General features: G+C 34.4%; 1 protein-coding gene across 1 annotated transcript in view; it reads right to left on the minus strand.

The window, feature by feature from the left end:
• Window positions 1-12,755, minus strand: part of cacna1hb (calcium channel, voltage-dependent, T type, alpha 1H subunit b) — a 52,306-nt gene extending 39,551 nt beyond the window's left edge. The window contains exons 1-5 of the mRNA XM_079856348.1: window positions 12,654-12,755; window positions 10,701-10,834; window positions 8,411-8,508; window positions 7,442-7,601; window positions 69-381 (exon numbers count right to left, since the gene is read on the minus strand). Of these exons, the coding sequence (XP_079712474.1) occupies window positions 69-381; window positions 7,442-7,601; window positions 8,411-8,508; window positions 10,701-10,834; window positions 12,654-12,746 (798 nt within the window). The 5' untranslated portion in view covers window positions 12,747-12,755. The remainder of the gene's footprint in view (window positions 1-68; window positions 382-7,441; window positions 7,602-8,410; window positions 8,509-10,700; window positions 10,835-12,653) is intronic.
• Window positions 12,756-13,217: the final 462 nt, after the last annotated feature.

The following is a 13,217-nucleotide window of genomic DNA, read 5'->3' on the forward strand; positions in this document are numbered from 1 at the left end:
ATTTATGTAACTTATTCTATACTCTTTTAATCTTTACACTTTGCCAACTCGCAAACACGCATACACACCTGAAAGATAGCAATCCATGCATATCCAATGTTGTCAAAGTTGATAGCCCCATTATGGGGATTGTGTTCGCTTGCTTCGCAGTTGTTGTAGTACAAGTTCCAGTTTACACATCCATGTTGAGGCGGCTCTTTCAAAACCAGATCTGTGACATCATCAGGCGTGAGTTCACAATCAGCCCCTCCCACTCTGCGTTTGGGGATATTGTAGCAGTGCAACATTCCGTTCTCCCGAATGGTGGAGCAAATGAAGGGGATGTCGTCTGTTTCTTCCAGTCGGTAGTATTCGCTCACAGACTCTGAAACATTATACAGCCTGCAGACAGACCACATGGTGGAGGTTAGGGAGAGACACACGCACTGTGCAGGGTTATTATCGTGAATTAAAACTAAAATAATAAACAAATACTTTCACTACTTACTTAAAAAAAAATATATATATATATATATATATGAAGAGTTCAGATGCAAAAGCCTCTAAGTGCCATCTGAAATTTTCTTCTAGAATGATCATTTTTCAGTAATTTCACTTAAATGACAAATAATAGGTAATTTTCATGGCCATTTAAGTGAAATTGCTGAACTTAAATATACGAGCTTGATCAAAATTATCATTCTAGAAGAAAATTTCAGATGGCACTTAGAGGCTTTTGCATCTGAACTCTTCATATATATATATATATTAGTGGTGGGCATAGATAAATTTTTTTAATCTAGATTAATCTCACTGTAATCTTGGAATTAATCTAGATTAATCTAGATTAAAATGGCTCATTTGAATTCTGCCGAAGGCATTCAGAATATGTGTGCTACCCAAATAATGACTAAAGGGCACGTGTTTCTTAAATACAAAGTGACATTTAAAAGAACTTGTGAAGAAATGCCAGAGATTTTTTTATTATTTTTTTTATTAAAACTAAAAAAATAAAGTATGATTTTTTTTTTTTTTTTTTTTTTTACTTTGATGAGCATATAAAACAAAACAGCTCCTTGGAAAAAATGAAATGTAGCCTAATATTGTAGTAGTTATAAACAAAGGTCTATTTTTAGTTCAGATTAACATTTGAGGGCAGCAATTTTATTCATAATGTCAAAATAAAACCAACGTAATGTTACTTGAAAGCATTATAGCCTACTATTCCTGCCAAACTTCCATGGTTGCAGTTAGTTTTACTACAGTAAATCCATGGTAAATGTTGCAGATCTGTGGACACTGGATAGTTCATTCATGGCACAATGTTTCTTCCTGGGTTACGCACTGTTTGATCCGTTAATAACGGAGAAATGTGAATGTTTCTCAGATCTCGCAGCGATGTTATTACTTAAGTAGCGAATTCAAATTATTTATTTACTGGATCTCTTGATCAAGATCGGCTCGCGCTGCTTTGTTCCAAACTGATAAACAACGGTCCGTCAACCACACAATAACGAGTGGCTCAGTTTCGTTCCGCTTGCATTACGTTTGCCATTTGATGTCGGACAATGTTGTGGTCGCGCCAGCGTCTCTAAAATATCAAGGTAAAAGTCATCATAGCTTGCTTAGTATAGACCAAGCTCCCAACCCAACTTTGAGAATAGATTAACGGCGATATTTTTTTTATCGCCCGATAAGAGTCTCACGTTAACGCAGCACATTAACGCCGATAACGGCCCACCACTAATATATATATATATATATATATATATATATATATATATATATATATATATATATATATATAATATCAGCTCGTTGTCAAGACAGCATTTCTAATTTGTGTGTTTAGTTTAAGTGAAAAAAAACCTTAACAAAAACAAGTGAAAAACTAAATTTACTTCAAAAAAGTACATTTTATACATTTCACGTTTAACAATAATTAAAAAAAAAATTATAAAAAAAGACAAAACCACAACAAAATTAACTAAAATGAAAACAAAATATACAAATGACCTATTCAAAATACAAAATTGTAATAGTATATCAATTATACTAAAATAATGATAAAACAGTTTGTTTATTAATGTGTAATGCATTATTTGTAATTGGATTTTTACTGAATAAAGATTTCCATAATTCTTTTAAGATAGAAATCAGCTCAGATAGCAGAATCTATGAATTATACAACTATACGTCTGGTACTTTCCACAAATATGGTACACTTTAGAGGCACAAATTCTATGATTTATTGTGAGAACTAACACACAGTAACATATATCTAACATAAAATTGGCATGACAAGTATCTAAGTTTAAACACATCAAAAATTCCCTCATTAAACTGCAGATTTAATCTGTTTTTGTCTTTCCTGCTGTATCCAACTATTTAAATTATTCAACGACATCATCATTTTGTGAAATTCACATTCATTGTAGTAAAACCAGGTTTAAATTATTAGTTAATTTATGAATTATTCACATTATTTATTAACTAATATTATTCCAACATGCATTGTCTTGTAAAATATTTAATATCTATTTTGACCTTTTGAGGTTGGCAATCAATATTTTGTTGCATTTATTTATTTATTTGAGTTTATCTAATTTATTAATTTGCTTTATTTAAAAAAAGACAGCCTTTAAAGCTGTAAAAAATTTTTTAAATACTACAATGCAAAACACTGAATGCTAATTTATTTGACATTTAATATTTGCAAATTGCACTGCATTGCATTGCATTAAATTTTGATTTAGCTTCCATATATGAAGTATCTATTTAAGATTGTGACTACACAAGCTTAAGACTCCTGTGACTCATTATAACGGAAGCATCCCTCTGAACCCACCTCAAAGCTACATAATAATGGGTGATAGTGGAGCATTTTGTTCTCTGAGCATTTACAAACCATTTGAGCCAAGTGAGCTTCTGCTTTGATCCGTTTCACATCCTGAGAGAGCCAGAAGAGCTTTAAGCTGAACTATTAGGTAATCACATCATCTGCAAACATGTTTATATTAGGTTTTAAGAGAGAATGTTAAAGAAAATGGGCCATGTACTTAAAGCATATCTGAAATTAAGCAGCATTTTTTTTTTATTGTAATATTTGCAATCATGCAACATGAATTGTAGATGCTATAGGACATTCTATGTACCTTTTATTAATGCACTAAACTCAAAACAGATTGCTAATTTACTTGACATTTAATTGCAAAATGCACTTCATTGCATTAAAAATTTACATTGATAGAAACAATGTGCTAAAATTGTACCTCGAGGAGTACAACAGCTTGTCACTGTGGCAGTACCCTTAAAAAGACAACTTTGTACCTTTTAACACCTAAAAGTTGCATTTTAGGACCCTAAAGTAGTAATATGTACCTTTATTATGTACTAATTAATACAAATACCCAACACTTACAGACCCAACAACTTATTTTCAAACACGTCAACTGAAACATCTGTCAAATTAATCAATACCGCTATACCACTGTAAGAGAATGTTGAATAAAATAGCCTGAGAAATGTGTTACTTATCTGAAACTTAAATAACCAACTTTTTTCCTTATAGCCACAAAAAAAAAAAAAAAAAACACACACACACAATAAAGGGTCTGCATATATTTTAGGCATTTATCTGCAGATAAGCCAGTAAATTCAGAGGACATGGATCCAAACCATAAAATGTGTCTAGTTCTAGTTTTGTAGCCTTTTAGATAAAACAATTCCCTCTTTTGTCACACTAAAAGATTGCCCAGAGGTCATCTGTTTTACGAGCTCATGCACTGAATGTATTACACAGATATTCTGCAGTTTAGCAAAGACCTGATAGAAATAAGACACAAATTACCTTATAAGTTCTGTATTTAATTGCATCAGGGTTCACACTGCTACGTTTTTTGGAGGATAGCGAGATGTGGGGGTGGAGGGCACTAATATGACTGCTTTTCTCAATTTAATTGGGTTATTAGGAAGAAAGAAAGAAAGAAAGAAAGAAAGAAAGAAAGAAAGAAAGAAAGAAAGAAAGAAAGAAAGAAAGAAAGAAAGATGCAAGAAAAGTCAATCAAGGCCAGGATAGTTGTTTTTCTTTGTTAAAAATTAATTAAAATTAAAATAGAAAAGGAGTGGACTCCCTTATTAGAGTGCCAAATCATGTGGGAAACAAAACCGGCTGCAGGCTCCGAAAACAACGAGTAGACGTGCAAACAGACATATTTGCACATCCAATGGGACTCACGTAGACAGAAAGCTATTTTCACACCTGAGATAGGTGTAATATGACTGGCAATTTCTGTGTGTGTGCTGGAAGCAAACATTTATTAACTGGGTCATTCTCTGAAACGACTGCCTTTCCCAGTTTTACATGCTTACAGTGTTTAAGTGTTAATCAATTAGATTGTGACATCTAAAGCCAAATGAATACGTTTCAATTTACACTGTGATGTAATTATGCCTTCATAAAGATTATGATTTTAGTTTAATGAGAAATTATAAGCCTTATGTTTAAGGTCATGAATCTACAAAGTGCTTCTTATACAGAAAATGTAATATCAATATATATATATATATATATATATATATATATATATATATATATATATATTTTAAATCAAGTCTAAGTAGTTTGTTAAACAAAATCATGGTAAGAGGGTTGAATTTTTTTAATTTGGCCCTAATGAAAAAAAAAGTCTCTTCTGTTTACTTCTCGAAAACATGAATTTTAAGTGGTTAGAGAGAGAATAAAAGGCAAATGCTACCTTTTATTTTTTTGTCATTAAAGCAAAAAAAAAAAAAAAAAAAAAAACGCATCCACAAGAAGAAAAATGAAAAGAGTTATTCATTGTTAAAATTATTTTTAAACACTGTAAGGCACACTATACACTCACTTTGTGGAATGACACAATTTAAAAAAAAGTTTCAATAAGAAACGAGACATGGTTTTTCTGAGGTAAAGGCCGAATCTTCATTTAATGCATATATCAGCGGATGGACTGAAGTGGATATTGCAAGTGGTTTTTGACAGACAATGCAATAAATGTTGTATGCACAAGAGAACTGTGTTTTTAAAAGGGTAGCATCATTTGAGTGAAATCATTATTGTAACAGACGTTGCTTGGATAGTGTTGGGCTTTGGGGAAGGGAACTGGAGAGAAGCAGTGATGCACCTGGACGGGCTTTCTGGTATGCAGTACATCAGGGTGGACAGTTGTCAAAATGATTCACTGATGCAAACTGCCTTTATGGATAATCATTATTCAGCTCTTTAATTTGTACACTCTCTATGAGCAACGAGGCCCTTATGGCGTATGTAATGCGAGAATTTGATATCTTTTGTCAGCATAGACCAAAATAATAATGCAACATTTATACTTGGGATTGCTGTAATCTGCTAACCTAAATTCCTCATTAAAAGGTCATTCCAGGTCTATTAGCACAGACTTTTTTTTTCACATGTCCCTTTGTTTGCAAAAGCAATGGAAAATGTGTGTACAGTAGCACACCTTTAATGGAAGTCTATATACTGTAGTTAGTGTACTGATGAGGGAATGTATATTTAAAATATGACAAACTTTTTCAATGGTATAAACAACTCTTTACGGTTAAGTTACATCCAATATTTCTTGTCATGACCCTGTAAATTCAGAAAATCTGATATCTTTTGGTATATGGATACTGGACATATCTTTCATACATTACCATTCAAAAGTTTGGAGTCAATAAGATTTTTTTTTAAATACTGAATACTACAATTCAGATATTATATTATAAAATATTTCTATTTCAAATAAACACTGTTCTTTTGAACTTTCTATTAATCAGAGAATCCTGAAAAAATGAATCACGGCCTCCACAAAAATATTAAGCAGCACAACTGTTTTCAACATTGATAATAATCAGAAATGTTTCTTGAGCAGCAAATCAGCATATTAGAATGATTTCTGAAGGATCATGTGACACTGAAGACTGGAGGAATGATGCAGATGCTTTAACAACAAAGGAATAAATAACATTTGAAAATATATTAAAGGTCCCGTATTATGCCCCTTTTCACAAGATGTAAAATAAGTCTCTGATGTCCCCAGAGTGTGTATGTGAAGTTTCAGCTCAAAATACCCAACAGATCATTTTTTACAGCATGTTTAAATTTTCATTTTTTGGGACACAGAAAAACGCGCTGTTTTAGTGTGTGCCCTTTAAATGCAAATGAGCTGCTGCTGGACGACGCAGGGGGCGGAGCTTCATGAGCTCGCGCTCAGTCTGTCAAGACAATTTCAGCTCACGGAATGATGATAATATCAGAAACTCTCAGTAACGGCGTTCATTTCGAGTCGGACAATAATGCCTACAGAGTCAGAGTGCTGTATAGAGATGAAACAGGTATGGTTTAGTAGTTTAATTACGGTTATTATAACGTATTTGTCATCTGCTTGTAGGCTATGTATCCATTATTTATTAATAGCCTACAAGTCTGCTGTCTGAATGATGATCAAGCATATACTGATGAGTTTAATAAAGTTTATTGTACATCACACAAAAGATGAAGCGTCAGTTTTATTTCAGAAAATCACCGTAAGAGCTGAGTAAACACAGTAGCCTAAGTTATAAGAAGTGCACAAGTAGCCAGTAGAGTTGAGGGAGCATTTCTGTGGGCGGAGGTTAGTCAAAAAACGGTTCTAGTGACATCACTAAAGAAGGAAGTAGAGGGATGTAGTCCAAACGAGCCGTTCATTGTAGTCAACTTCTGTTAAATAAAATATCTCGCTTGGCATTGAACTTTGAGCTTTATAATTTTACAGATATTATTTATGCTCTAACAGCAACATTACACACTAACTAAAGTTTGAAACATGGGATCACGAAGAACGCGACCTTTAAAATAGACAACAGTTATTTTAAATTGTAATAATATTTTACTAGATTACTGTTTTAACTGTACTTTTGAATTGCAGCCTTGGTGAGCTTAACAAGCTTATTAAAAAAAAGATTAAAAACTCTTACAGACTCAAACTTTTAAACGGTAGTGTAGGACAACTCAACTTACATGAATTACATCAGTATAACCATGAGTTCATCCAAGTAGAAAAGCAGTCATAAACAGGACATTTTTAATATCAAACATTTGTGAAAAAAAAAATCTTCAGGTATGTTTATGTGAAGCACATTACTGTACACACACTACTTTTTTGTCTTTTTACAAACTCAATCAATACTATTTACTATGAGAATAGCATAATAATTCATTATAATAGAATATTTCTGGACAGTGGCCTTCAAAACCACCAAAAAGTAATTCATTCGTCTGATGAAACAACATAAACAGGTTTCACAGAGGAACATACTGTACGCATGCATGTGATTTCAAAGCATTTATTGTTGCAACATTATTCCATAATTGTTTCAAACCCCTGCAATTTGCATGTATGGAGCAGCTTGCATTAAAAAGCATTAGTTTTGCACTTACTTTCTGACGTTGCTGTCAAAGAAGCAGCGGTTCCGGAGAAGCCCCGCCCACAGCTGCACGCCGACGATCCCGAAGATGAAGAACACAAAGAAACAAAGCAGCAAGACGTTTCCCAGCATCGGTAAAGTATCCAACAGCAATGTCACCAGGATTCGCATACCTACGAGACACAGAGACATGATGTCACAAACATGCATTTAATAACACGCGCAATGAAGCATCAAAGCCATCGAGGTTCACTAGACGCATTTAGAGACGAGACTCTGTAGTGTTACATTTAACTTTGATAACTCTGATCTGACGTTCACATACTTCATGAACACATTTTCTCAGTGCCTGATGTGTTCAGTAATTGAGCCAAGAAGCGAACACACACACAAACACAAACTTGCGAGGCTTTGGCTAACGCTCGGTGGTTTGAGAATAATCGAATTGGAAACTTAACAGCCATGGGCTCTCACTCCTCACTGAGTCCAAAATCTATTACTGCTTTGCTGAACACACACACACACACACACACACACACACACACACACACACATACACAAACTTATTTGGAATGTGTAGACAAAAGGAGTGTGCTATAAATGGTAAGAGTGCATGTCAAGAATTTACGGTCTCGCCCTACATTAAACAAAACAGACACTTACTTTCACTGTTGGACTCGATCCATGACTGTAACACACACCAGCACCTCTCTGAAGACTAATAGCATGCGTGTGTGAGTGTTTGTGTATTATTTTGTGGTCCATCAACTATGAGATGTTGGACTGTGGGCACTTAGCTGCAAGAATCAGCGTCAGTGACCATATAATACATCATGGGAGTCTTGTCTACTCTTCGCGTGTGTGAATCTTTAAATACAGCAGGCACGAGTCCAGATCATTTGCTTTAAATCAATAGCTGGGTTGTAAAACAGTGACAGTAAGAGAGTATCGAGAAAGATATACAGATGGAAACAGTACTCACTAGGAACTCTGTTGATGGCTCGTAAAGGTCGGAGAACCCGCACGGTTCTGATGGCTGAGAAACTAACATTATGACCATCTAAAGAATACTCCAACATCCTAAAACATAAGCAACAGAAATTCATTTAAACAAACTTGAAATGCAACACAACAGGGTAATACAGATAACACAGAATATTATATTTAAAAAAATATATATATAGAAAATAATATAATAGTCATGTGTATCGCCTGTTTTGTTTTTGTTTTGACTGTGTTTCCAGAGCTCGTTTTTCCTTAGTTCCTAGTCATCATTAGTTTCCTTAGTCACTTCATTCAGTTTATTGTCCGCTATCGTCTTTAACGTGGTTGTGTTTATTTTATTTCCTGTGTTTTCCCTCTATCTTCTAAAGAGTGTTTTTAAGGTCTTAGTTTGGATTCTCCTGCGTCGAAAAAAATAAAATAAATAAATATATAAAATAAAATACAAGGCAGATAATTAATAATATGATTTGATCAGTTTAATTTATATGTACAACATGGCTATCTCCAAATTCGATTTAGGCCAGAAAAATGTTCTGCTATGTCGAATTTTGTCCAAAACATACTTTTGCGAACTAGTCCCTGGTTTTTTGCTCGATCGGAACCAGACCAGTCTAGAGCAATTCTCTGGACTCTCTAGATCAATAATTATCAAAAAAAAGTTGAACTTTTGCATTTTTCGTATGGCTATAATTGGGTCATAAAGAAAAGGGGCGTGGCAAAATACACGCAAAAGCCTATAAATCCTAAACGAAAATTGGTGAGCATATGTGCCATAACATTCTAAACAAGCGTGGAAAATTTCATGGATATCGGACCATAGGTGGCGCTATAACTGGCAAAAAGCTTTGAAAACCATATTTTTTGATAGACGTCTCTTACGCTCAGCAAGGCTGTATTTACTTGATGGAAAAATACAGTGAAAACTATTTAAAAGACAAATTACAATTATTATAGACTATTTTCTATAGTAATATATTTTAAAATGCAATTTATTTCTGTGATATACAGCTGAATTTTCAGCATCTTTACTTCAGTCTTCAGTCACATGATCTCTCAGAAATCATTCTAATGTGCAGATTTGCTGCTCAAGAAACATTTCTATCAATGTATGAAAACAGCTGTACTGCTTAATATTTTTTTCAGGATTCTTTGATGAATAGAAATTTCAAAAGAACAGCATTTATTTAATTGTTTTGTAACACTGTACAAGTTTTTGCTGACCCTTTAATCAATTAAATGCATTCTCGCTGATTAAAAAAAACAACAACATTCTTTAAAAAAAGGTAGTGTATATATTTTTACTGAAACGTTTTAATACATGAAATGCCATAGGGGATTTTGGTAACATTTGTGATGCAGACCAGTGTTTGGTCTCGATTTATTGACTCGCTGAACAGTTTAAACACAATTCTAACATCATGCTTACTACATTAAATTTAAAACAGAGACATCTCTTTCTGCTCTCACTCACAGCAGCAAGAGAATATTTAATGTTACTGAATTGATTTCAAATATTTATATGTTCGCCCTGCTGAAAAGTGAAACTCAGGCCAACGTGAATGTCTATGCTATTTATACTAGTTCGAGTTGGTTTAGTGCTGTTATAGCCACACTTTTCACCTGACCAACATAATATTTCTGGTAAAGGAGATTTACAAAGGAAGTTAAGCTAATTAAGAAGTCTAGAGGGAAAACTAGCTCACCAGCATCCCAAAGTGGTTTAGAAATGTTTTTCCTTTGTCCGAATTAATGACCAACTTACTCACACAAGAGTTTTAATGAGTTTTAGTGAGCGATCAGGAACTTTAGATTGAGCTGCCTTTTGGAAAGAGAGGAAAACTTGTAGAAATCAGTGTCAGTGACAGTGTAAGTGACAAGAGACACAAGATACAGACAGACACAGAGACTCTCGCCTGGTGGTAATTGTCATTCATGAGCTTAGCTGTGACACATCGACTTGACATTAGAACTTGACCTGACATTAAAACTGGATTTGACATTAAACAAACACACACAAATGCACGCACTCTCATACACACACATACACACACACACACACACACACACACACACACACACACACACACACACACACACACACACACACACACACACACACACACACACACACACACACACACACACACACACACACACCTTGTAATAGTTAAGAGTTTAATGACTCATCAAATTCTTGGAATCACACACTAATAGTTGACTTTTTAGATGTGAGCGTGGCAGTTTCAGGTTTGTGATTGGTCACTCACCCAGCCATGACGATAAAGAGGTCAAGGCGGTTCCAGGTGTCGCCAAGGTAACATTTCGGACCGAATACCCCCAAGGCCACCATTTTTAACACCATCTCCACAGCAAAGAATGCAAAGATGAAGTCATCGAAGGCCTACAGAGTGAAGAACCGTGAACACATTCAACCACTACATGGGAAAAAGACAATTGCATTTTTATATCGGTCTAATCGAAAATCATGTTTTTTGGTTTAAACCTCTAAAAACTGTTAAAAGTCTAAAAGCAAACAACACTCCCCATATTTTTTAAAAGTTGACTATGCATAGTAAGTAAACTAAATTAAATGTTTTTAGTTTCATCTGAAAATTCTATTTCTATATTATAGTTAATTTAGCTTTTGTTTATGGTGTGATTAAGTGATTAAAAAGCCCCCAAAATATTATATTGACCCACATTATGTAACATTTTGGCTTATGTCTAAAGAAAATAAAGTATGTAAGTATGCAGTCAACTAGATTACATTATGTAGGGTGAATGTGAACCAATCCAGTACTCAAAAATTATTTTTTAATGTTGACATACCTGAAAATGTAGTTCCCATGATGCTTTGCATGGGACTTACAGGGAAGACTGATTGTGTTTAATGTTCAGTTATGTTGGGATTTAGAATAGCAAAAGCCTGAAAATGCATCATGTCGCATATCCAAAAGGTATTAATTTCAATACAAAATATCAGTCTAAGTGGCATATGCAAGTGGCAATAAATGATCTAACTTCACTTTCAACAAACTGGTCCCAAGGTGATTATCAGATGTTTGAAACCACAGATTATCTTCTCTTAATTGATCTAATTTAAAGCAGCGCTCGTCTACTAAATTCACCACCTTCGACACTACATTTCAAGACAATCTGTGTCAGACTTCAAATTGCCTGTTGTGAACAATGTTCCCATTATCATGCAGAATCTACAGGTTATTTTCGAGTCGTTGTGGAGAGATTAAAGAACCGAATGTTTCAGAGTCTGAGGCTGATCGCTCACAATTGACAGTTGACTGTCCAGGATCCACATAACAGTTTCAGAACTTTTCTTCTACTTTGATAGTGTTGTACAATAAAATATAAAGTAAAAGTTTTTCTTGAAAAGTATATTTCTACAGATATCACTTGGTTGGATATTTTGTTTTCTACAATCCAATAAAACATTTTAAATGGTGCTTAAATGTCTAATTCTTCAGGCCAATGCACTGTATGTGCTTGAAGTTGTGTGTTTTAGTCTTTGAATGCTTTCTTTTCTAACTAACTCAAACAAAACAACAGATAAGATTAATGAATCACAGAGATTAAAATCTTTAAAGTGCCCCTATTATGCTATTGCAAAGGTTCCTAATTTTGTTTTAGATGTCTCCAACAATAGGTCTACATGCGTCCGAGGTCAAAACCACTTCTACTTTCTCATAATATACAGTGCTTCATCATCTCTTTTATCAGTGTCTGAAACGGTTCAATAAAGGATCCAGTCTCTGTAAAAACCAGGTCATACGGCCTGGTCTGTTGTGATTGATCTACTATAGCTTACAGCGCGTGTCGGTAACCAAACGCCCATTTCAGCTCAGCTTTCCTCAGCACTTGATACACAGTATGGTTTTACTGTCTCAAATCGAGTCCGAGTGGATTTGCTTTTGCAGCGCAGAAAACAGCATCTTCTCGACAACACGAACCAAACTCTTCCAGTCTCAGCTTTAACTAGTGTTTGAGGGCGAGTCAACAACAGTAGATGTTGTCCGTGGGCAGCCAATGAAGACTATAGGCTGGCATTATGTAGATTTGTTGCAAGACTCGATTCAGCCCGTTCACAATCGGTTCTTTCATTTGGGAGACAATAATTCCATTTATCATGTACTTTGTATCATGAAAAAGCCTAATATGGGCACTTTTGTTAATCTAACCATGTGTGTTGTGTTTGTGTGTGTTACCTGCAGTATGCTGCACCTGTCCGAGTGGCACTCGAGGTCTTGGCAGGGCTGGAACATGCCGAGTGTGATGCAGTTGAGCAGAATCACCAGCATACTGACTCGCTCAAACCACGTAGAGCTTCAGTTAAGGCCAATACAACTCACAGAGAAAAACAAATTCAAATATTCCTTTCATAAATATCATGTTTCATTTACTCTTGGGGTCTTTTCTTGAGTAAAATGGAGTGTCTCTCAACACAGTTTAGCGTTTAAAATCAAAACATACAATATCGTTCAAAAGTTTTTGGCCAGTAAGATTTTTTTGTGATGCAATGCTGAATTTTTCATTTTAATATCCTGATTTGCAGCTCAAGAAATATTTCTTATTATTATCAATGTTGAAAACATCATATTTTGGGGGAAAACATCAGTTCAGAATTCTTTGAATATAATTTTTTACAAGAACAGCATTCATTTCTTTAAAAACAGATTTTGTGTAACACTGTAAAAGTCAATTCAATTTAATGCTGTTACACTGGGGTTGAGTTCAAATAAAGAGCTGGATCTATTTTCAAGCAGTTTTCT

Source organism: Squalius cephalus, assembly GCF_949319135.1.
Source record: "Squalius cephalus genome assembly, chromosome: 2".
Lineage (NCBI taxonomy): Eukaryota > Metazoa > Chordata > Actinopteri > Cypriniformes > Leuciscidae > Squalius > Squalius cephalus.